This window comes from Chlorocebus sabaeus, chromosome 12, assembly GCF_047675955.1.
Source record: "Chlorocebus sabaeus isolate Y175 chromosome 12, mChlSab1.0.hap1, whole genome shotgun sequence".
Lineage (NCBI taxonomy): Eukaryota > Metazoa > Chordata > Mammalia > Primates > Cercopithecidae > Chlorocebus > Chlorocebus sabaeus.
The window spans coordinates 78,980,583-79,004,023 of record NC_132915.1 but is presented as its reverse complement, the minus strand read 5'-3'; the positions used below and the strand labels follow the sequence as shown (position 1 = coordinate 79,004,023).

General features: G+C 38.1%; 1 protein-coding gene across 1 annotated transcript in view; it reads left to right on the top strand.

The window, feature by feature from the left end:
• Positions 1-23,441, top strand: part of TMEM245 (transmembrane protein 245) — a 105,331-nt gene that overhangs the window by 29,077 nt on the left and 52,813 nt on the right. Inside the window, exons 5-8 of the mRNA XM_037983358.2 lie at positions 749-997; positions 4,583-4,752; positions 11,009-11,113; positions 18,321-18,403. Coding sequence (XP_037839286.2) covers positions 749-997; positions 4,583-4,752; positions 11,009-11,113; positions 18,321-18,403 — 607 coding nt within the window. The remainder of the gene's footprint in view (positions 1-748; positions 998-4,582; positions 4,753-11,008; positions 11,114-18,320; positions 18,404-23,441) is intronic.

The window sequence follows — 23,441 nt, the reverse complement described above, 5'->3', positions numbered from 1 at the left end:
CTTAATAATTTTCATTAGTATATATAGAGTAATGCTGCTTTAGGAGTTATGTAATTTCTGATGTATGTGGTATATCTTATTAAAACTAGGAAATAGAAATAATAACACCCTATAGTAAAACGTAACATGGTGGTTGTATTGTTAGGAAATGGTGTCTTATGTGAAATAATCCAGTATGGTTTCCTTTATTTGAAAATCCTCACCCAAGAAATCTGTCATTGTTTTTGTATCTCACTCATGTTTTATATCTTCTATCTGTTTGAAAGCCCTGGGTTCTTGTAAGATCAGTTGGTTCCATTTTAGGTGAAATAACACTGAAAAGTCTTCTTGTGTCAGAAACGGATGTAAATACATCTAATCTAAAGTTCTATTAAAAGAAGAGGGATTTTTAAATACAGAATTTCTAGTATATGTTAGCATTTGTTTCTTTAAATAGTTTGAATAAGTTTTATGGGATAATTATAATTCTCACCTATTTTGTCATGTATTTTGTTTTAATGACTCCAAATTCTATCACCAACTAACTTACTCTTCTAGATTCAAGCTCTGTTGGCATTGTGATTCTCCACGTTTTTCAGTGCATATGCAAACATGGGTCCAGATACTTTTGTCTTTTTTAACCCAGTGTAATCATACCATATCAGCACATTTTGAAGGCCTGAAACAGGCTAGCCTAACGAGTGGCTCTGTATTCCCATTTCCTCATGTGGACTAATACGGTGTGTGGTGTTTTTCTTTCCCTTTTCAGAAGCATTGGACAGGGGAGAATCCCCTCCAACGTTGTCCACCTCCCCTTCACCTTCCTCCCCTTCACCCACTTCCCCTTCACCCACTTCCCCTTCACCCACTCTGGGCAGACGAAGGCCTGAAATAGGAACATTTCTTAGAAAGAAGAAAACTAGTGACATCTACTTCGTTACTCTGGTTTGGGCCATTGTCGTCGTGCAGATCTGGTTGAACCTGTGGATTGTACAGTTGCTGCCAGTGCCGATTGCAGGTCGTTATCTGGTTAAGTACCATCTTGTCTTGTCTTTGAAGATTTTTTTCTTCTTTTTTTACTTTTGGATTTTAATATTTGAGATAAATTTACTGTCTTGCAAAGTAAAACAGTCTTACGTTTGCATTTAAATAGTAAACACCATTTTGTTAATTTATTACTTTGATGTATCTTTAATATTTCACTTTTTTTTTTTCTTTTTTCTGTTTTTGAGACTGAGTCTCACACAGGGTGGAAGTGCAGTGGCGTGATCTTGGCTCACTGCAAGCTCCGCCTCCCAGGTTCATGCCATTCTCCTTCCTCAGCCTCTCAAGTACCTGGGACTATAGGTGCCCGCCACCATCCCCGGCTAATTTTTTTTATTTTTGGTAGAGACAGGGTTTCATCATGTTAGCCAGGATGGTCTCGATCTTCTGACCTCATGATCTGCCCACCTCTGCCTCCCAAAGTGCTGGGATTATAGGCGTGAGCCACTGCGCCCAGCCAATATTTCACTTTTAAGCTCAGAAAATGTGTTTAGCCTCTTACAGTTTCATGTAGTATTTGAGATTAATAGCTCCATGTAGAGATTTGACTGATTAGCCATCCATGATTCTGTGGAGGAGAATGTTAACTATCATCTGTGGTTTGGAATTTGAAGATCGAATGATTTTTTTTTCTTTTTTTTTTGAGATGGAGTCTCGCTCTGTCACCCAGGTTGGATTGCGGTGGCGTCATCTCGGCTCACTGCAGCCTCCGCCTCCTGGGTTCAAATGATTCTCCCACCTCAGCCTCCTCAGTTTCTGGGACTACAGGCACGCGCCACCACCTCTGGCTAATTTTTTGTATTTTTAGTAGTGATGGGATTTCACCATGTTGGCCAGGCCGGTCTTGAATCCTTACCTCAAGTCATCTGCTCACCTCCGCCTCCCAAAGTGCTGGCATTACAGGAGTGAGCCACTGCACCCAGCTGAGATTGAATGATTTTTGAGAGCTACTCTTAGGGAAGCACATTTTACCTTGCCTTTTTAATTCAAAGGAAATGTAGGTTTTGAGAAATATATGTATGTAAAGTCTTGTGATTTGTTTGACAGAAAAATTAAATTACATGTATGTATATATTATATGTATTACATCAAAATGGAATCATAATTTTCCATAATCCATTAAATCAGGTCTTTGTATCTTAATGCTGTGGTAATTTAAGGCCCACCAGTTTTAATTCTGTCTAAAACTGTCTTTCTTCTAAGACTAGAAAGAGTAAAGAAGAGTTTTCTCTGACAGGTGCATTGTAGAAACATCTTTTACCTAATACTTTCCTGATTATTTGGGCTTTCCTCTTGCGGCAGCCATATTTTGTGCCAAATTCATTGAGTCCTCAATGGCTGCTGTGGATTTTGCCATCTGGGTACCTCCTACATTTGATTACTCCTTATTTCCTATGTCAAGGTTTTTCATATTGATTAAAACGTAATCTGATTTTTGAAAGCTATTTTCCACGGTAGTCTAAAAGTCTAAACTTATTGGCGCATTTACCTTCTAGATCATTAGTTTTTATCACTTATTTTTATTTTTCCTCACTAAATTGGATAGTTAATTGAATAGGCATTATTTTTTAAACATTTTTTATGACCAGAGCACAGGATAGTAGTGCCTGTCCTCAGGGAGCATACAATATAAATGGTTGAAGTGTGTATCTGGTTTTTTTTTTTTTTTTTTTTTGAGAGAGGGTCTCACTTTGTCACTCAGTCACCACAGCCTCGATCTCTCAGGCTCAAGTGATCCTCCTGCCTCAGTGCCCCACCAGATAGCTGAAGCTACAGGTGCGTGCCACTGGCTTTTTTTTTTGAGACGGAGTCTTGCTCTGTTGCCCAGGTGGGAGTGCAGTGATGCGATCTCGGCTTATTGCAAGCTCCGCCTCCCAGGTTCACGCCATTCTCCTGCCTCAGCCTCCCAAGTAGCTGGGACTAGAGGCGCCCACCACCACGCCTGGCTAATTTTTTGTATTTTTAGTAGAGACGGGGTTTCGCTGTGTTAGCCAGGATGGTCTCGATCTCCTGACCTCGTGATCTGCCCACCTCAACCTCCCAAAGTGCTGGGATTACAGGTGTGAGCCACTGCACCTGGCCACCACTGGCAGTGTTTTTTGTATTTTTTGTAGTTTGCCATGTTGCCCAGGCTGGTCTCAAACTCTTGAATTCAAGCAATCCTCCCACCTTGGCTTCCCAAAGTGCTGGGACTATAGGTGTGAGCCACCGTGCCCGGCCTATATCTGGTTCTTGTGTCCTCAAACAACTTCTGTTAGGCAGTTCGAATAAGATACAGTTTTAATTAAGCAAGTCAGAGAGCAGATACCATTGCCATGCTTCCTGTTAAACTGAGTGGAGCAGTTTAAATTGCTCTTCTAGATTGTTCCATACTTTGTTTTTTTCCAGATGATTTTACTCTGCTGGCAAACTCTGTCAGATGCTGTTGCAACTCTCTTTTCCTTAAAGTTTGTTAGCAGGAATTTCATTTCTCTTAGTTGTAGCTTAATCTTCTGGTCACCATAGGAATTTGACATGATCTTGGGAGAGCAGGCTGTGAATAATGTGGCCCCTAAAAGCTTTTCTACAGCTTGTAATTACCTGGACTTAGTGAAACTATAGGAGCTCCTCTAGGACTTTTTTAGGGATTTAAAAATGGTAATAAAGGAATTGTTGAACTTGTGTGCAACACTGAGCTCATGGTTCAAAACAGCAAATTGTGAACCTTTAGGTTATAAGGCCAGAGCTAAGAACACAAATCTCTAGAGTTAGAGAAATTATATACTGATTGAGATCCAGCGTCCAAACTTCAAGGCAAGCCTCACAGTTGAGTAACACTTCCTTCTGGCCCTACCACCTTCTTAATTGGCTTTTAACAGGAAGCTTAACCTCTGCTTGAAGGCCACTTCACTGCCCAACTCCAGGAGGAGATGGTGTGGTCTGAGAGTGGTCCCCACTGAAGTTGCAGTGCACAGCCTTGGGCCATTTGTCGCAGCCATGCTAGTACTCAGCTTGCTTCTCTACTGAACCTTGGCATCTGTTCAGATGTTGAGAGCAGCATCAAATGGGGAAATAGGAACAACATTGCTCTGCAGTGGTACAAAATCATGATGCGTATGGAATACCTTATGCTTTTCTGGTCACTAAATAACGAGCAACCAAGGAAAACAAGAAAATTTGACGAGCAGCTGTAAAAGCCAAGGAGATAGGAAATGTCAGGGTTTTGTATTCTTTACTCAGGAAGGGGGAAAATATGTGAGGTGCCAGAATTATAGTCACTGAAATCTTCACAATAAGAGTATCTTATGTTTATATGGGCCATAACATAATCCCAGACTCTTCAAGGATTCAGACTTCATGAAGAAGATAATATAGGCAGTTGGGGATGGTTTGAAAAGTTACTTTGTCCAGTTCCATCTGTGTGGAATAGTTTGAGTCCTACCCTGCATTTTAACATTGATCTTCTTTTTAATACTAGCTTTACTATTTTAGACAGGTCATGTGAAATTAAGGAACCTTTTCATGTTACAACTTGTTAATGTATATCTTGTTTATATTTGTATTTTTTACCTTTTTTTAGTCTGGATACTCAAAAAGCTTGTCATTCACTTTGGAGTTGTGGACTTCCTGGAGAAACACTACCATGTGTGGTGGGGTGTTACAGAAAGCTTCCTGAAGGAGCGGCAGGGGGCTCTTGCGCCTTGGCCCATTGTCGGGCTTGGAAAATTCTTATTAAAAGTTGATAGCAAGGTATTGTATTTTAAGGACTTGGGCTGTCTTAATGGAGTTAATATATTTCATGGTTTGAAATCTTCCATTCCATGTGTTTATATTGTAACTGTTGATAACATGTTTAATATCTAATTCTATGATGAAAGTTTAACGTTTAAAATTATGGTTTACACAAGGATAAGATGGGTTTACTTTAAATAAGGCTTGTGTAAGTATTTTTTCCTCATAAAAATGGGAGAAATGGATCTTCTGATTCAATTCCCTTATTATGTTAGGACCAAATTGAAATCCAGAGAGGTTAAGCGACTTGCCTAAAATTATGTAGCTAGGCAGTGGCTCAGTTTAGTGAGTATTTTTGGAGTAATTCCCATATGTCAGATACTGTATTAAGTCCTATGGAAAATCAGATGAATCCTGGAAAACCAGATACAGAAGCCTTGTTTGTTGGGGAAAGACAGCAATTCATAAAAATTCATAAATGGTGGTTAGATTTGGAGCCTTAGTGGTTAAAGAGCATGGACTATGAATCCATTAAGTTTCCTAACCTTTCTGTGCGTTGGTTTCCATACCAGTAAAATAGGTACAAATAGAATCTACCTCCTAGAGTGGTGGTAAGGGTTAAATGAGGTAATATATGTAAAATCCCTAGATCATTGCCTGGTACACAGTAAGCTCTATGTAAGTATTAGGAATTTATGTAGGAAAAGTGTGTACAGGATACAGTGGCAGCACTGAGCAAGAAATGACTCACTGTTAATAGGGTCTTGAGAAAGGGAACGGCAGCGGAGGAAATGATCCTGGAGCAAGTTTTGAAGCACAGGTGGGAGTTTCTTAGGTAGACATGGCCAGAAGGGCAAGCAGGTGGAGCAGTGCAAAGGCATGGAGACACTAAGCCTACGGGCATGCAGGTTATTTTATGTATTTTTAATTGTTGGATTCCCAACAAAGATGTGGTTATCATTTCAATCATTATATATCTTAAAGGAATACTATATTCTCTTGATTTTAAAACTTTATTGTGTTAGTTTTTCCATCCCTAGTTTTTCCTTTGTCTGGGACAGTTACTTCTCATGCTTTCCTTTTCTTTTCTTTTCATACTGTGATTGCATTCTCTAATGATATTCCACTTTTCTTATCTTCTCTTTCTCACCTTACCCACTATCCTCAAGCTCTGGCACTGGCTAAATAAGAAGGTAAATGAACACCCAGATGTTGGTTTTTACTATTGAATTCTGTAATGCCCCCGTATCACCTTTCTCACTCTGTTTCTGTCCATGTGTCAAACTAAGTTTTTGTTTTCAAGTTTTAATTATAAGCTATGGAAGGTCGTGAAGCATGAATACTATCACAGTATAATTTGCTAAAAACTCAGCAAAGGCTGTCTGATATGGATGGCATCTCCTTGCTCAAGTGTAAGAAGTTCTGTCTCCTAGTCCTTTTGTCCACTGTAAATGATTTTCATTCCTTTTCAGTTATGTAAATGTGGCTCAGCCTGACATTCTAGTCTCCTTTGATGTGTGAAAACACGTTAGGCAATAGTTATTGTAAGGGCAAGAGAGAACTCTCTTTTTGCTACTTTTTCTATAAAAGACATAGGAATTTTTTAAAAAGACAAATCTGTGAATTATTTGTATGGTTTCCTTGGCAGATAATTTTATATGTTGTCTTTTTTTTAAATAACTAGTATTTCAAAATTTATTTTTAACTTAAAACAGATTGTAGTCATGACCTGTGACATCGAATTTTGTATTTTCTCCAAGGTATGAGGTTGTATCTATGGTAAATGCTTCACATGATTGGCATGGCATTATAATTCAGTTTTAATAACTTCAGTAAAGGCTAATCCAGATATATTAGGAATGTTCTACCTTGACATATAGTCACATATTGTAATGTTTAAATTAATTTTAATGAATCAAATAGCCAGGCATGGTGGCACACACTTGTAGTCCTAACTACCCAGGAGACTGAGGCAAGAGGATTGTTTGAGCCCAGGAATTCAAGGTTGCAGTGAGCAATAATTGTGCCATTGCACTCCAGCCTGGGTGACAGCAAGACCCTGTTTCTTAAAAAAATGATAATAATTTCAATGAATCTCTAGGACAGATAGCAAGAGATGACATCATTTATATGTGTTGTGTTTAAACATAATAAAACTCTCTCTATAGATATGTCTTTTGTGGAAATATTATATCAGGCCTTAAGAAAGATGTGGTACTTCTTGAAAATAGATCAAAATGAGACTCTGGATGGGTTAGGATTTCGTTTTTTTCTGTTGAAATGGAGGAGAGGGGAGACTTTTTACAATACCTAAAGTTTTAAACTTGCGTTGGAAAGAAGCATTGTGTAAAATAAACACTCCCACAGTCTCACATGGTTGTATATATATCTCCATTCCCTATAAAACTAGTATGGGTAAGCGAGTTCAATCCTTGGCAAATGATGTGCAAATATAAGTCACGTTTTAAAATTATGACCAAAGAAGGTGGTTTCTAAAAAATTTTTATTTGTTTCAATTATCTTTTAGAGACAGGGTCTTGCTCTGTTGCTCAGGCTGGAGTGCAGTGGCACAATGAAAGCTCACTGCAACTGTGAACTCCTGGGCTCAAGCGATCAAAGTAGGTGGTTTTGTACTTTTCTTCAATTTGTGTTATATTGAAATGAAATTGCCCTCAAGAGATGGGGAAAGGAGAACTAAATTCATTGGATTAAATTTGATTTAACCTTCGGTAGACTAAATGAGCTAGATTACCTAATTTATGGGCCTAATTCATAACTGAATCATTGAGTTAATTTTAAAAGATCTCTAAGATCAAGTACCTTTTTTCTTTCATTTGATGATTCCATGTTGTAAAGCATTGGTGTAAAGATAGAGTAACTGCTTGAGATTTTGAGTGGGTATATTCCAAGAAAGGACACACATAAGTTGAGAACTATTTTATTATATTACATCACATCTCAAAGTCAGAAAATTGCAGCACTGGGTAATTTTGGTAGGTAGAAATTTCAAGTGGAGTGAATTAAGAAACCAATTCGAGAGAAGAGAGGGTGAGAGAGCATACATAGGTTAATTGAAATGTAACCCACAGAGTTATTTGTTTTATTTCTTTTCCTTTTTTGTTTTTTTTGTTTTTAAATTTGAGACAGGATCTCACTGTGTCACCCAGGCTGGAATGCAGTCACGTGATCTTGACTCACTACAACCTCCACCTCCCAGGCTCAAGCAATCTTCCCTCGTCAGCCTCCTAAGTAGCTGGGACCACAGGTGTGCACCACCATGCCTGGGGTTTTTTTTTTTTTTTTTTTTTTTTTTTTGGTATTTTTAGTAGAGACGGGGTTTTGCTATGTTGCCCAGGCTGGTCTTGAACTCCTTAGCTCAAGTGATCAGCCTGCCTCAGCCTCCCAAAGTGTTAGGATTATAGGCATGAGCCACTGCACCTGGCCTTGTTTTATTTCTTAGTATTGATTATTTGCACTAAAACTCAAGTGAAATTTTGTTTAAAAACAAAGCAAAATGAAAAATCTGTAGGCACAGAATAATGAAAGAGAAGAAAAACTCGGTAGTGGAATACTCTCTTAATAGCTTGATAAATAAGGCCAGTTAGTGTAAAAGTTTTAGAGTACTTTTTGGTGTAACTATAAATTTACTGACATCTCTAAATTTAAAAAACGCATGCCCTTCATTCTAATTTGAAACATTCAGAGTGTCATTTTAAAATTATTTCTCTTCTCTTTTTGAAAAATAAACTTTAAAAATTAAAGTCACTTCTCAGTCTTTCAGCATGGAAAGATTGGGGACATTTAGAGACTTGGTAATTTCCATGCGAGGGCAAGTGGATTGGTTTCCTTTGCCCAAAGCAGAACGTGGGACAGGATCAGCCTCATGAGATAGCACTTCTGGCCTTTGGTCCCCTTCTCCATTGCTTCCTCTCTTTCTGTTTATCTTCCTCTCTCCGAGTTGCTGTTTCTTTGTGTGTCTTGTACTATTCAGTCTTTCAGGGAGTTGGTTCATCTTTTCCTCCTAAGTTTTTTATCCTCTTTGCTTTTTTTCCTCTTTTGGTCCTTAGTTTTATGTACCAACTCCCCCCATCCCCATTTTTTTTTCCTCTTGACTTTCTCTGTTTCCTTTTATTCTTGAATAAGTCTTAGTCTCTGTTTCTCTTTCCCACTCTTTCCTCTCTCTTACTGTCTCCCTTCTTGTCCTGTTCTCAGCTAACTTAACTGGCCACATGTGATGAAAACAACTTCTTAGCTTCTTTTTTGAGCATCTTAAATAATTTTGTTTATTTTAAATTTCAATGAAACATCCAACCCTCACTGTCATCCCTTGGATATACATTTTTATTTAGGTGACTGTGAATTTTTTTCTACCTTTATGGCTGTGTTAGAAAAATTTTACCCTAACTTAAAACTAAAAAATTTGATATTGTAATGTCAATGTCCATAATATGTTTTTGAATATTCTTTTGAATATAATTTTATATGTTAAAAATACTCAAACATGTTTCTAAATAGAATATCATTTACATTTAAAAATGCACTTCAGGATATGACTTTTCTGAAAAAAATAGAGGCTCCTACATTATTTTCAGAAATTGTAATTTGTGGTTAAAAATATAGTTTTAATTTTGAAATTATTTTATTTATGCTTGCTTATTCAAACACATAGTAATTGAATGCTTACCACATGCTAAGCGCTTAGATTTTGGAGATACAGAGAGGAGTGATACAAACCTAGCTCTTTCCTCAGGAAGCTGCCTCAGGAACTAGTTTTTCAGTTGGTTTCTAATTGTGAAAGTTTTCAGTTTCATTGATTTTGGAATTTAACTTCGGAATATGACATCTGACCTTCCATATCTTAGAAACCTGTTATTCCTTTTTTTTTAGTCTGCATTGTCTTTGATGCTTTGGTAGCATGCATTGAAAATTAACTCTTCTGTTTGAAGCTGTAATTGTCAAGATTAAAGATTAACTTTTTATCTTTGAGTTCACTTTAGTGTTGATCTCTTAGTGACAGTGTCCTTGATGAAAAACAGATAAGGGGGGCACAAGCTTATAAATGTCAAGTGAAAGTAAATGCTGCAGAAGTCATGTTGTTTTTTCAACCAACATTCTTTGCTTTTGGATGTTTAATTCACTGTTTAGAGAGCATAAATCAGATCTAAATTAAGAATAACTTATTTAGCAATGCTGTTGCTCACGTTGGGGTTGAGCGGTGCATTGTGGTGTTTCAGCAGTTATTAATCTAGTTAAATGTAGTTTTGAGATGTTAGATGGTAGCTTTGCATGAAAGGAATTCTAGCAATCTATCAAGTGTATATTCTGAAAACACAAGTTGTTTAAAATGTAGGATTATTTGTGGTTGTGAAAGATGAGGGAAGTTATAGCAAGACAATGTCAGATAGCATTTAGGGAAAGCACAATTTTAATTATTGATTAAGGAACATCTATATTGATTAATTTATATCAATTACAATCATGCCATAAAGCTTATGTTTTCAGAATAATAGAAACTTAAGTAGAATATCAGATTTTGAAAAGCATTTTATTATGTATTATGAAATATTTCAAACATAAAAAGATGTAAAGAATACCCATTTATCTATCGATGACTCCCCCCTTAATAAAACAAATTAACCTGAAGCCTGTTTTGTGCCCCTCCTTGATTGTGCATTCACCTCCCAACCCCTCGCTCCTTGGGCAACTGTTAACTTTGTTATTTATCATTGCCTTAACATTCGATTTTCTTTATTACTGCTTTTGTAATTCTAATGATATCAAATGGAAAAAATAATTTGAATGCAACTCCTCTTTTAATTTGCTCCAATTTTATCTGTATTTTTTAGGCCATGCCTGTATTATAAGAGGCATACTTTTGCTAAAGTCTTGCATATTTGTTAAACTGATAATACAGCTTCATGAGATTTTAGGTCAGCTAATGGATTGTCAATATTTTGTTTAGAATACTTACCAGGTTATAAATTACAATTTGAAACATAGATGTCCTACAGTTTGAGAATTTGAATATAGATATAGGTTATGTTGAAATCGACTGCCTTTTTCTTAGCTATGACAGTAATAAACTATGTAACACCAGCAGTAATGAGTACTGTGAAGTTTTTAAAGTTGCTTAAAGCTTTTATTGCTTTAATTATTATGCCATAATTTGCTTTGCCATGCTGAAGATCCTGTTTTGTCTTTATGATAATTGAGTATCTGTATTTTTAAAGTTCTACTTTAAAGATAAGTAATTCTCTTTTTCATTTTTGTGCAGATGATCATCTGGTTGGAGAAGATGTTAGATAAAATAATTAGCATTTTCATCATATTTTTGTTAGTGATAGGAACTCTTCTTTTAGCCCTACTCCTGACTGCAAAGGTAGAGTACAATAATAATTATTCTCATTAATAAACCCTTAATTGTTAGAATTGTAGTCTGGATAAAAAGCTAGCAGAAGCAGCATGGAAAATGTTAACTTGACTTACAAGTGTATACACTAGCTAAAGGATTTATGATTTGTATATTACTAATTTTGCCATGAATTTGCCTAGTATTTTTCTTTTCAGACCTCTTTTACATGCATTTTTATTTTATCAAAACCCTTGGGAGGAAATACAAATGAAAAAAAATGAGATAATGAAGAACAAGTGGCGCTTTCTTTTTTTTTTTTTTAATGGAAGAATTAGGATCTGGTCTCATGAATTCTAATCTGGTTAGTACTCTTCACTAGATCAGAATTTGCTGACTAGCACATTCCATCCTTGTCTCATTGATCCTTCTTCTGATATATACCATAGCACCTTTATTTCTCACTTCCCAGGTCCTTCCAGCTTACAGTTCCTTTCCCCATTTCCATCTCATCAAAGAAAATTATTCTGTAAAGCACACCTAAAATGTTATCTTTATAGTGATATCTCTTACTTTTTTTTTTTTAGGCTTATCAAGTCTGACAAGTTTTTTTCCTCCCACTTTTATAGTACATTTTAATCTTTATTTTATCTGAACCGTATTGAACTCCACAACCCAGATTTTGGTATGTTGTTTTCAAGGAATTGGTGAAGCTTATGTGAAATCATGGATCCAAATTTTTTTTTATTCCTTTAGTCCCATAGAGACCTGTTGGTAACTATAATTGATAATCTAATTAACCAGTTTGCTAAAGAACTGCATTATTTCTTAAGTGGCATCTCCGCTTGGAAGTCCTATTCTTAGTGTCAGCTTCAGTACACCCTCAAGCTATCTTATCATTTGCTTCTGAAAGCCTCCTCTTCTTGTACTTCTGTTTCAGTCTATGTATAGTTCCTGTGTGTTCCTTGGGTATTAATTATGTATAGTCTTGTATATATACTGTGCAGACTTATTTAGAGGCTTTGTTTTTGTCATATTTTGCTTAAGCCTGCTACTGTGTAATCTTACATTCCAGTTCTTCATTAGAGAAAGCTTTCATTAGTATGATCTTTCATTTTCCTTTCTCCTCTCTCCTACACTTCTATTCTACTTTTCCTTCTTTGTCCCTTTGCATAGCATCTTTTGCCTGGCCATCTCAGTTTTATCTTTTAAGTCTTTTTTCTTTGTTCATCCCCTGCTTCAGTGAGCTTTTGCTTCTCTGAACTTTGATAACAAGTATTACTGAACCATTTCTTTCTAGGTGTAGAATTCATCCAAACTGAGTTTTTGAGGGAACCTTGTTGGTTATCTAATTCATTCTCCGGCCAAGAAAGCTGTCATTCTCTGAAACATTCATGACAGTATCTACTTGAATGTTTAATAGACATCTCAAATGTAACGTGTCAGAGACTGAATTCCAGACCTTCCTCCGCTTGTCTGTTCTTCTCATAGTCTTCAGTGACAACTCCATTCTTTCTGCTTGCTCAAATGAAAAGTCTCAGGATCATCTTTGACTACTGTCTTTGTTTTGTATCCACATCTAGTTTGCCAGAAAATCCTTTTTGGCTCCTCTTTACTAATATGTCCTGGGATAATAGCAGGGTGAGGATGTCAGGTAATTCCTTTCCACAGAAATCAAGAATAAAACAGCATGAAATTATTAAAAACACCATTTAAAAGCATTAGAAAATGACCAGGTAGGCAACCAGGAGATCTTTCATTGATGAAAAGCTGCTACTGTAGCTAGTAAAAACAGATACCTTTTCTGTACAGGTAAAAACAGGTGGCATTCTCACATGGGCAGCAAAACCTGCAGCTTTTCTTGAAGGAAGTGTTCTTCGATGCACGGATGTGTTTAGGTTTAATGTAGCTTCATTTGTCAGTTTTTGCCTTTGTTGCCTGTGCTTTTGGTGTCAGGTCCAACTGGAGATGAGCAGAGCCTCAGACACCTGTGGGGCAATGTCAGATGTTCTAGCAGACATGTAATAGGCATCCTAGAAGATGAGAAGAGGAAGAGAAAAAGGTAGAAAAAATTATTTGAAGAGATATTGCTTAAAAATTTCCCATGTTTGGTGAAAAACATTAATAGATCCAAGAAGTTCAACAAACCTTCAGTAGAATAAGCATATGCAAACACAAAACCATACCTAGCTACATCATAGTCAAACTGCCGAAAGACAAAGATAAAAAGAAAATCTGGAAGGAAGCAAGAGAAAAATTACACATCACAAACAGGGGAACAATACATTTAGTGACTTAATTCTCTTAATAAACAGCAAAGACTAAAAGACATTGGAGTAACATATTTAAAGTCATGGGGAGAAATCTCTGTCAAACAATACTTTTATAGTCAGTGAAACTGTTCTTTCAAAGTAAAGGCAAAATGAAAACATTTCTAGATAAACAGATACTGAATTTTTTCATAGCAGACCTGCACTTATATGGAAAGCTAACAGAATTCCTTCGGGGTGAAGATAAATGACTCCAGAAATAATCTGGATCCAAAGAAAGGAATGAAAGCACTTGGAAAATATGTGGGTTATATTTTCCCCTATCTTCTTTTAGTTTATTTAAACAAATATGACTATTTAAAGAAAAATAGAAACACTCTTGTGGCCTTTATAACATATATAGATGAGTTATGCATATGTAAAACCATAGCACAAAGAAGAGGGCTGGAAAGTGGAACTGTACTGGTGTGAAGTTCTTAAAATATTTTCCTGGATATAAGTCAATATTAACTGGAAGTAGGTTGTGATAAAAGCTGAGATAAAATTTAGGTAAGTTAAACAGCAGGCAATAAATAACCTAAGGATTAGGGGAACTAAAATGGTATACTAAAATTTGTTGAACACAAAAGGCAGTGCAGGAAGAACAGAGGACCAATAGAGATGGGACAAATAGAAAGCAAGTAGCAAAACGGCAGACCTAAACCTGGTCATGACAATACTTAGGTTACATGAGAAGCAACTAAACAGTCAAAAAGCAGAGATTGTCAGACTGAATATAAAATGCAAGTTCCGGCTGGGCGTGGTGGCTCAAGCCTGTAATCCCAGCACTTTGGGAGGCTGAGACGGGTGGATCATGAGGTCAGGAGATCGAGACCATCCTGGCTAACACGGTGAAACCCCGTCTCTACTAAAAAATACAAAAAACTAGCCGGGCGCGGTGGCGGTCGCTTGTAGTCCCAGCTACTCGGGAGTCTGAGGCAGGAGAATGGCGGGAACCCGGGAGGCGGAGCTTGCAGTGAGCTGAGATCCGGCCACTGCACTCCAGCCTGGGCGACAGCGAGACTCCATCTCAAAAAAAAAAAAAAAAAAAAAAAAAATGCAAGTTCCAACTTGCTTTTAGTATCTGTTAGAGACACACTTTAAATTCAAAGTCACAGGAAGGTTGATAGTAAAAATATTAAAAAGCATACACTGCAAACTGTCCACAGAAAATACGTGCAGTTGATTATATATTATCAGACAAAATAGATTGTCAAAAAGAAATACTACTAGAGGCAAATTAAGGACTTTTCATATGGATAAGAGTTAATATTACCATAACAGTTATAAATGTATATGCTCCTAACAGCGGAGCTCTAAAATACATGAAATCAAACATTCAGAATTAAGAGGAGAAATAAATCTATGATTATAGTTCAGGATTCAATACTCCTTGCAATAATTGAGGGAATAAGTAGTTAGAAAATCATAAGGATATTTAGAAGCCTTTTAAAATCCTGTCAGTCGGCTGGGTGTGGTGGCTTATGCCTGTAATCCCAGGACTTTGGGAAGATGAGGCAGGTGGATCCCTTGACTCCAGAAGTTTTAAGACCCACCTAGGCAACGTGACAAAATCCCATCTCTATAAAGAATAGAAAAAATTAGTTGGGCTTGGTGGCTTAAGCCTATAGTCCCAGCTACTTGAGAGGCTGAGGTGGGAGGATTGCTTGATCCCGGCAGGTTGAGGCTGCAGTGAGCTGTGATCGTGTCACTGCACCTCAGTCTGGATGACAGGCAAGATTTTGTCTCAAAAGAAAGCAAAAACAAAAACAAAACACACACCAAAAAATGCGGTCAGTCAACTTGACCTAATTAACAATTCGAAATTACGTTCTTTTCAAGAAAACATGGGATACTCACCAGAATAAACAGTATGTTCAATACATTTGGAAGTATTAGGCAAGGCACAGTGGTACACACCTGTTATCTCAACTACCTGGGAGGCTGAGGCAGGAGGATTGCTTGAGCCCAGGAGTTTGAGACCAGCCTGGGCAACATAAGGAGACCCTTATGTTTAAAAAATTAGGTGGGCATTGTGGTACATGCCTGTAGTCCCAGCTACTTAGGAGGCTGAGGTGGGAAGATTGCTTGAGCCTGGGAGGTGGAGGCTGCAGTGAGCCGTGATTGTGCCAGTGCACTCCAGGCTGAGTGACAGAGAGAGATCACTGTCTTAAACAAAAAAAGAAAAAATGAAGCATTTCCTGACACAGAATTAAATTAGAAATCAGTAATAGAAATTTAGGAAATTTCCAAATATTTAGAAATTAAGCAGCATACTTCTAAACCTGTGAATCGAATAAATTTCGAAGGAAATTAGAAGATTTTAAAATGGAAGAAAAGTTGCTGTGTATCAAAAGTTGTGGGATGAAGCTGAAGCAGTGTCTTGTTGGAAATTTATGGCATTAAATGCTTATATTTGAAAAAGGAAAATCAGTGACCTAAGTTTCCACCTTCAGAAGCTAGCAAATAATAGCAAATTAATCCAAAGTAAATGAAAGGAAGGAAATAATAAGGGTCGAGTGTAGATGAAGGAAATTTGAAATGGAGAAACAATAGTAAACATTTTAACTCAAAAGCTGGTTCTTTGAAAAACACCAATAAAATTGACAAATTTTTAGCCAGACTGATGAAGAGAAAAGGAAAGAGGATACAAATTACCAATCTCAAGTACAAAAGAGGAAACATCTCTGCATATCTCACGGATCTTAAAAAGATAAGGGACTATTGTGAACAACTTTATGCCAACAAGTTTGATAACATTACGTGGAGAAATTCCTTGTAGAGAAGGAATGGAACAGGCTCAAGAAGAAATAGGAAAATTATAGCCCACTATGAGGACAAGAAATTGAATTAGTGTTTGAAAATCTTCCTACCAAGAAGCACTCAGGCCCAGATAGAGTTTTATCAAACATGTAGTGAAGAAATACTGCCTGTTCTACACAATGTTGTTCAGTTAGCAAAGAAGTAACACTTGCCAGCTCATTTTATGAGGCTAGTATTGCCCAGATAACCAAAGTCAAAGGCATTTACAGAAGGGAAACTGCAGACCAATATCCCTTATAAATAGACACAAAAATTCTTAACAAAACGTTAACAGATTAAATCCTGCAATATGTAAAAAGGAAAATGTATCTATGTGAGGTTTATTTCGGGAATGTAAAACCCATTTAACATCCAACAGTTGGTTAATGTAAGATAGCTCTCAAATCCAATCACTTCTTTTTCAGTACCGCTACTGCCCTGCTCAAAGCTATCCCTGCTCTCTCTTGAATTGTTCCTTAGCCTCATTTAGTGTGTTTTCAACACAGCGTCCAAACTTACTTTAAACATCTAAGTAAGATTATATCCCCTAGTTTACAGCCATCTCGTTTTCCATATCCCACAAAATGCTAGCCTAAGTCCTCACAAGAACATATCAGGCCTTATTCATTCTGGCTGTATTTTAGGCATTGCATCTGAGTTGATTATCTCTTCATTGTGTCTGAAATCAGTTTCTTTTCCCCTTCTTGGTACAGTTTGTATTCTGTGTTCTTCCTACTTTTCTGGGGCCTGATAGAATTGGAAGTGGTATCACTTGATGGCTTAGCTGGCTTATGTATCTTTGTTAGGATATCTAGACTGTGGTCTGTTCTGGGTTGGTATGTGACTTGCCCTAGTGATTTTGCTACTTGGTTAATCTCATACCCATGCCCATGGAAAAATACCGTCAATCTTTGTACTGTCTCGCTCAATTCCTTGCATTCTGTGGAACTTTCACTGCAGAAAGGGACAGAGATGAGGGGTGGGTGTGGGTGGGGGACTTTGATCTCTTTCCTCTGATTTGTTCTTTTCTCCCTCATTACACTTTCTTTCCCTCTGTCATCAGAAAAGGATAAGGATGTGGCTTCTTTTCTCCTTGTTACCGGTGAGTCGTAATATATTTGTCAGCTCACCTGTGTGGCTCCTGGGTGATGGGGTCAGTTTAGGAGTGAGCTGTTACGCCTCTCTGTTGTGCTCCAGAATATTTTGTTCCTTTACCTGATGGCTGAGTTCCAAATTGTATCAGATTATGTTTCTTTCCTTGTTTGGATGTCCTGGGTGAAAAAAAATTTTTTTCAACTGGTTAATTCCCATTTTATCCCCCTCATTTTGTTGGTTATTGGGCAAGGTAAATTCAGAGGTGCAGCTTCTGTTGGCTTTTTTTACTCAGAAACCTTACTTAGTTGCAACTGGGTGTGGTGGTTCACACCTGTAATCCCAGCACTTTGGGAGGCCAAGGTGAGTGGATTGCTTGAGGTCAGGAGTTCAAGACCAGCCTGGTCAACATGGCAAAACCTTGTTTCTACTAAAAATACAAAATTAGACAGGCATGGTGGCGAGTGCCTGTAATCCTAGCTACTCAGGAGGCTGAGGCATGGGAATCGCTTGAACCTGGGAAGTGGAGGTTGCAGTGAGCCGAGATCGTGCCACTGCACTCCAGCCAGCCTGGATGACAGAGCGAGAATCGGGCTGGAAAAAAAAACCCAAAAAAAACCCTTAGTTCCTTATTTGCCTGTTTGTCTCACTCTACATGACGAACCTGTTAGCTCACAAAGTGCTGGTATTGCTTACATAGATATACAAACACATATATATACAATATATATACAATATATCCATGTGAATGAAATGTATGCACATGTATGTGTCAAGTATTTGAACATATCTATGTATTTTTTTCTTAAGTATTTGTTGAACAGGGAGCTAGCAAGTACTTTTTATTTCCCATAGAGTGCATCATTAGATATAATGTATAGTAACTTTGAGGTGCATGTTTCTAAATTAATTAAAGCAAAGATGTGTATTTATTTGGCTCTCAAAGCATTGTTCCAATAATAGAGTAGAAAAATAAATGTTAAATTGGGTTTATTTTTTACTGAGATTCTTTTCTCTCTTTATCCGTAATACAGGTACATCAAGAGAGTGTACACATGATTGAAGTCACAAGTAATTTGATTAATGAAACTCTAGCAAATCACCCTGAGTGGGCAAAGTAAGAATATTGTTTTGAAAAAGAAGAGAGATGAATAACCTAATTTCAGCATCTGTTTGTATGAAATGACCTTCATTGATGCAGCTGCATTGGAAGATAAAAGATAGGGTTTGCCAGAGCTTTGACAAATATTGTCATTTTTGCAGAAGAATGGCATATAATACAGAGGGTGGGAGGAAAGTGCTCAGGATTTTAGGTACAATTTATGGTAAATGATACTTTATGTTTTATAATTGAAGTTTACAGCATGTTTATAATTTACAAAGCACTTTCATCTTTTTTTTTTTTTTTTTTTTTGAGACGGAGTCTTGCTCTGTTGTCCAAGCTGGAGTGCAGTGGCGCGATCTCGGCTCACTGCAAGCTCTGCCTCCTGGGTTCATGCCATTCTCCTGCCTCAGCCTCCCAAGTAGCTGGGACTATAGGCGCCTGCCACCAGGCCCGGCTAATTTTTTGTATTTTTAGTAGAGATAGGGTTTCACCATGTTAGCCAAGGTGGTCTCGATCTCCTGACCTCATGATCTACCCACCTCAGCCTCCCAAAGTGCTGGGATTACAGGCGTGAGCCACCGCGCCCGGCCACTTTCATCTACCTTATGTCATTTGTTCCTCACAGTGACTGTGTGAGATAGATTGAAGAGATTATCCCCATTTTACACATGAGGAAACAAGATCAAAGGGTAAGGAACTTGAGATAATAATCCCCCAGTGGCAGAGTCATTTATAACCACTGCTCCCGATCAACTGAAGGAAAGTTTCCACTGTAACGTGGAAACTGCAACTCCTCAACTTTCTGTATACTTTTTAAATTTATATTATTTATTTATTTATTTATTTCTAAGAAATGAGGTCTCACCATATTGTCCAGGCTGATCTTGAACTCCTGGGCTCAAGCAGTTCTCCTGCTTTAGCCTCTGGAGTAGCTGGGACTACAGGTGTATACTACCATGCCCAGTTTTATAATTCTTGACATATTCCCATATTGTATTATTTTTGAGGAAGGATAGGTGAACTATGGCCCAGGGCCAAATTCAGCCACCTCCTTTTGTGTTGGGGACCAGCCTCAACACCACCCATAGGGTACCTGAAGTCCGGTGGTGACAAAGAAATGAGAAGAGACAGGTTAAGAGTTCATAAAGGTGGGAGTCAGGGGGCCAGTTGCGTAACGGAGGCTGCAAAGGCAGTGAGCTCTGGTCTCCACACTATTTATTTAGTCACTTAGATCTAAGAAGCAGATGTTCAGGGTGAAACAGTGAAAGGGAGGCAATACGTCATAAGTGTAATCTATAGCAGTAGCAGTTTAAATGAATCTCCTTTGTGCTGAAACAGCGTATCTTTAACTTACTGGAGAGTAGCTAGTGGGGCTTAACTAGGAGCCTGCACGTCTGTCCACATTCCAGTGTTTCAAAGGAGTGTCTTTCTCCTTGAACACAGTGTTTACAGAGAAGAGAGCAGGTCTCACTCTGAGTATGGGAACATGATGGCAATTAGCAGGCTTTCCTCCTCAGAAGCCTATTGTGGCTTTCCACAACTTATTGTCCCATATTTTTATGGCACCCCACAAGCCTTTTTCCCAACACTTTTGTAAATAAAGTTTTAGTGGAACATACCTGTGTCTACTTGTTTACATATATTCTCTGGCTGTTTTGAGGTTTCAAGGACAAACAGAATTGAGAAGCTGTGGCAGAGAGTATATGTTCTGCAGAGCCTAAAATATTTACTCTCTGGTCCTTTACAGAAAAATTTGCTAACTTCTGTTTTATAGGATCTCTGTGTACATGTTTAATTTGGCTTCGGGAAGAAGGATTTTCAGTTTTTGTGGGGGATGTTCAGCAGAGCTGTGTTATCCACATAACAACTTGATGACACATTGTATGACCTGCCTTTTATTAACCTCAACACAGTCATAAGTCAGGAAATATTCTGCCAGTTTTAGGCGTATAAGTTGAGATTTAACTTGATTTTTTCCTTTGCCTCTACTTTATTATTTTCTGTAAAACCTGCCTAGGATATTACTTGAACTTGATTTAAAATAATATTTGATTTATTTTATTTTTTTTTGAGACAGGGTCTTGCTCTGTCACCCAGGCTGGAATACAGTGGCGCAGTCGTGTCTCACTGCAGGCTTGATCTCCTGGTCTCAATCAATCCTCCCACTTGGGTCTCCTGACTAGCTGGGGCTACAGGCATGAGTCACTATACTCGGCTAATTTTTATATCTTTTGTAGGAGTTTCACCATGTTGCCTAGGCTGGTCTTGAACTCCTGGGCTCAAGTGATCTTCTCTCCTCAGCCTCTCAAAGTACCGGGATTACAGGCATGAATGACTGCACCTCGCCTATTTGAATCTTCGTAAAAGAAGTGTATTTCTTTTGAAATATAAATTGTGGTATATTTATGCAGTGAAATATTACTCAGCATTAGGAAAAAAATGGACTAATGATACATATACCAACATGGATGACTCTCAAAATAAATATGCTGGCCGGGTGCGGTGTCTCACGCCTGTAATCCCAGCACTTTGGGAGGCCGGGGAGGTCTGATTACCTGAGGTCAGGAGTTTGAGACCAGCGTGGCCAATGTGGTGAAACCCCATCCCTACTAAAAGTGCAAAAATGAACTGGGTGTGGTGGCACACACCTGTAATCCCAGCTACTTGGGAGGCTGACACACGTGAATCATTTGAACTCGGGAGATGGAGGTTGCAGTGAGCCAAGATTGTGCCACTGCACTCTAGCCTGGGCAATAGAGTAAGATTCTGTCTCAAACAACAAAAAAGTATGCTGAGTGAAAAAATTTGTGCAAAAAACCCGAATGGTACGATTTCATTTATTTAAAGTTCTAGGAAATGCGGACTAATCTGTAGTGACAGTAAGATTAATGGTTGCCTGTGGATTGGGGTGGAGCTCTAGGGAGGACATACATACAGGTGCAAGGAAATTTTGGGGAGTGATATGTTTATTATTTTGATTAAGGATATAAGAAGAGAAGTAGAATCATCAGATTTCATTGTAGAACAGGCTTTTCAGCTGCTTTGTGGAGAAAAGATTGAAGGTATACAAGATATGAGCCTTTGAGACAAATTAAAAGCTTCTAGAGTAAACCGGATGAGAAGTGACAAAGCCCTGAACTGGAGACAGTTTCAGTGGAGGTGAACAGGAGGGACAGATTTATAAGGTCTTGAGGGGTTAGTTGGTGATTAATTGAATATAAGAAGAAGAAATCTAGCATGACTCACGTTTCTAGCTTTGGAAGTTACTGAGTGATGACAGATTCACCAAGATAGGAAATAGAAGAGCAGATTTGGTAGGGAAACTAATTCACCTGTTACCTGTTGAGTTTGAGGTGACTGTTGTAAGTAGAGGCATCCAGTAGGCTGTTGACTCTATAGGTATGAGGTTCAGGAGAGATGGGGTGAAGTTAAAAAATGGGCAGTTGCTGTTTAAGTCCAGGAATCAGATGAGAGGTCTGGGTTGGATCTTGAGTTTTGAGAAGCATCAGCATAAAGAAAGAATGTGTATAAGGTACGGGGAGGATGTCTGGAGGTGCGCCCTGTGGGTATCTTAAGCCTTTAAGGGTGAACAAAAAACAATAGGTTGACAAAGGAAAATGAGAATGGGCTATGAGAAAGGTAAGAGGAAAACCAAGGAAAGAGAACATTTTGAGAAAGTAGTAGTGGTCAGCAATGTCAAATTGCCGCAGAAATTTGTAAGAGTGAAATTGGATTTAGCAACTGCAAGAGCAGTTCATTTAATTGGTGTAGCAGAAGCCCATTAGATCGCAGTGTGTTGAGAAATTGTTGGGAACAAGGAAGTAGAGAAAGCAGGTTCTCTTTCCCAAGTTTGCCTATGGAACGTAGCTGGGAGGGAGGTATGGAGCAGTTTTGTTTAATTTTTTAAGATGGAGAAGCCTTGTTTATATGCTCCAGGGAAAGAACTGGTAGAGTGGAAGGGGTTGTAATATTAGGAGAGAGATAATTCTTAGTGCATTTCTCTGAGATGAAGCATGAGATGAATCCATGGCACGAATGGAACAGCTGGGGAAAGCAGGTCAGAGTGGGTATGGATATAAAACACTGTGAGTTCAGTGGAGTGGGGAAGGTGGGAAATTAGGGGCCATATATCTTTGAAGTAAGAAGTGAGGTCTTCTGTCCTCTGGCTCTTTGGATATAATACATTTTAAAAGGAGGATGGGAAAAAAGAGGAACCAACATGTATCAGGTATGGGATTTTAGGAAAGAGCCATCTGGGATCTAGGCAAGTGGTTAGAGCCTTTCATGGGATGATAGACCTTCCAAGTGTTGTCCTCTAGGACTCAGCCTCAGCCTTTACATCCAGAGGGCTCCTTTTCTTTAGGTCATTCTTCTGTACTGGAAGTAAATGCAGAGCCCTTCTGTACTGGTTTTGAATAGTAGTAGCATTCTCTCTGCAACTGTAGCAAAGGCACACAATCTGAGCAGCCCCAGATCAGATAGTGGGAAGAAAGGTTTTTTTTTGTCTTTTGTTTGAAATTTTGAGATCATGATTATAGATTCACAGGGAGTTGCAAAGACATATACAGGGAAGACCCATATACTCTTCACCCCACCTCCTCCAGTGTTGTCATCTTGCATAACTGCAGTACAATAAAACCGGGAAATTGGCATTGCTATAATACACTTCAGATTTCATCATATGTGTAGCTTCATGTCAGCTACCAACACAGTACAGAACTGTTCCATTGCAGGCTTCTTCCCCTTAACAGCCACACCCACCCTCTACCCTCTCTTTCAAGATTTCTGTAACTCTTAGCAACCGCTAATCAGTTCTCCATAGCTATAAAATCATTTTGAGAGTAATACGTAAATCCATTCATGGAGTATGCAGCCTTTTGAGGTTGGCTTTTTGTTGCTTAGCATAATTCTCTTGAAGCTCATCCAAGATGTTGTATATATCAAGTTTGTTCCTTTTTATTGCTGAGTAATGTTCCATTTAGGAAGTTTTTTTGTTTTTGTTTTTGTTTTGACACAAAGTCTCACTCTTACCCAGGTTGGAGTGCAGTGG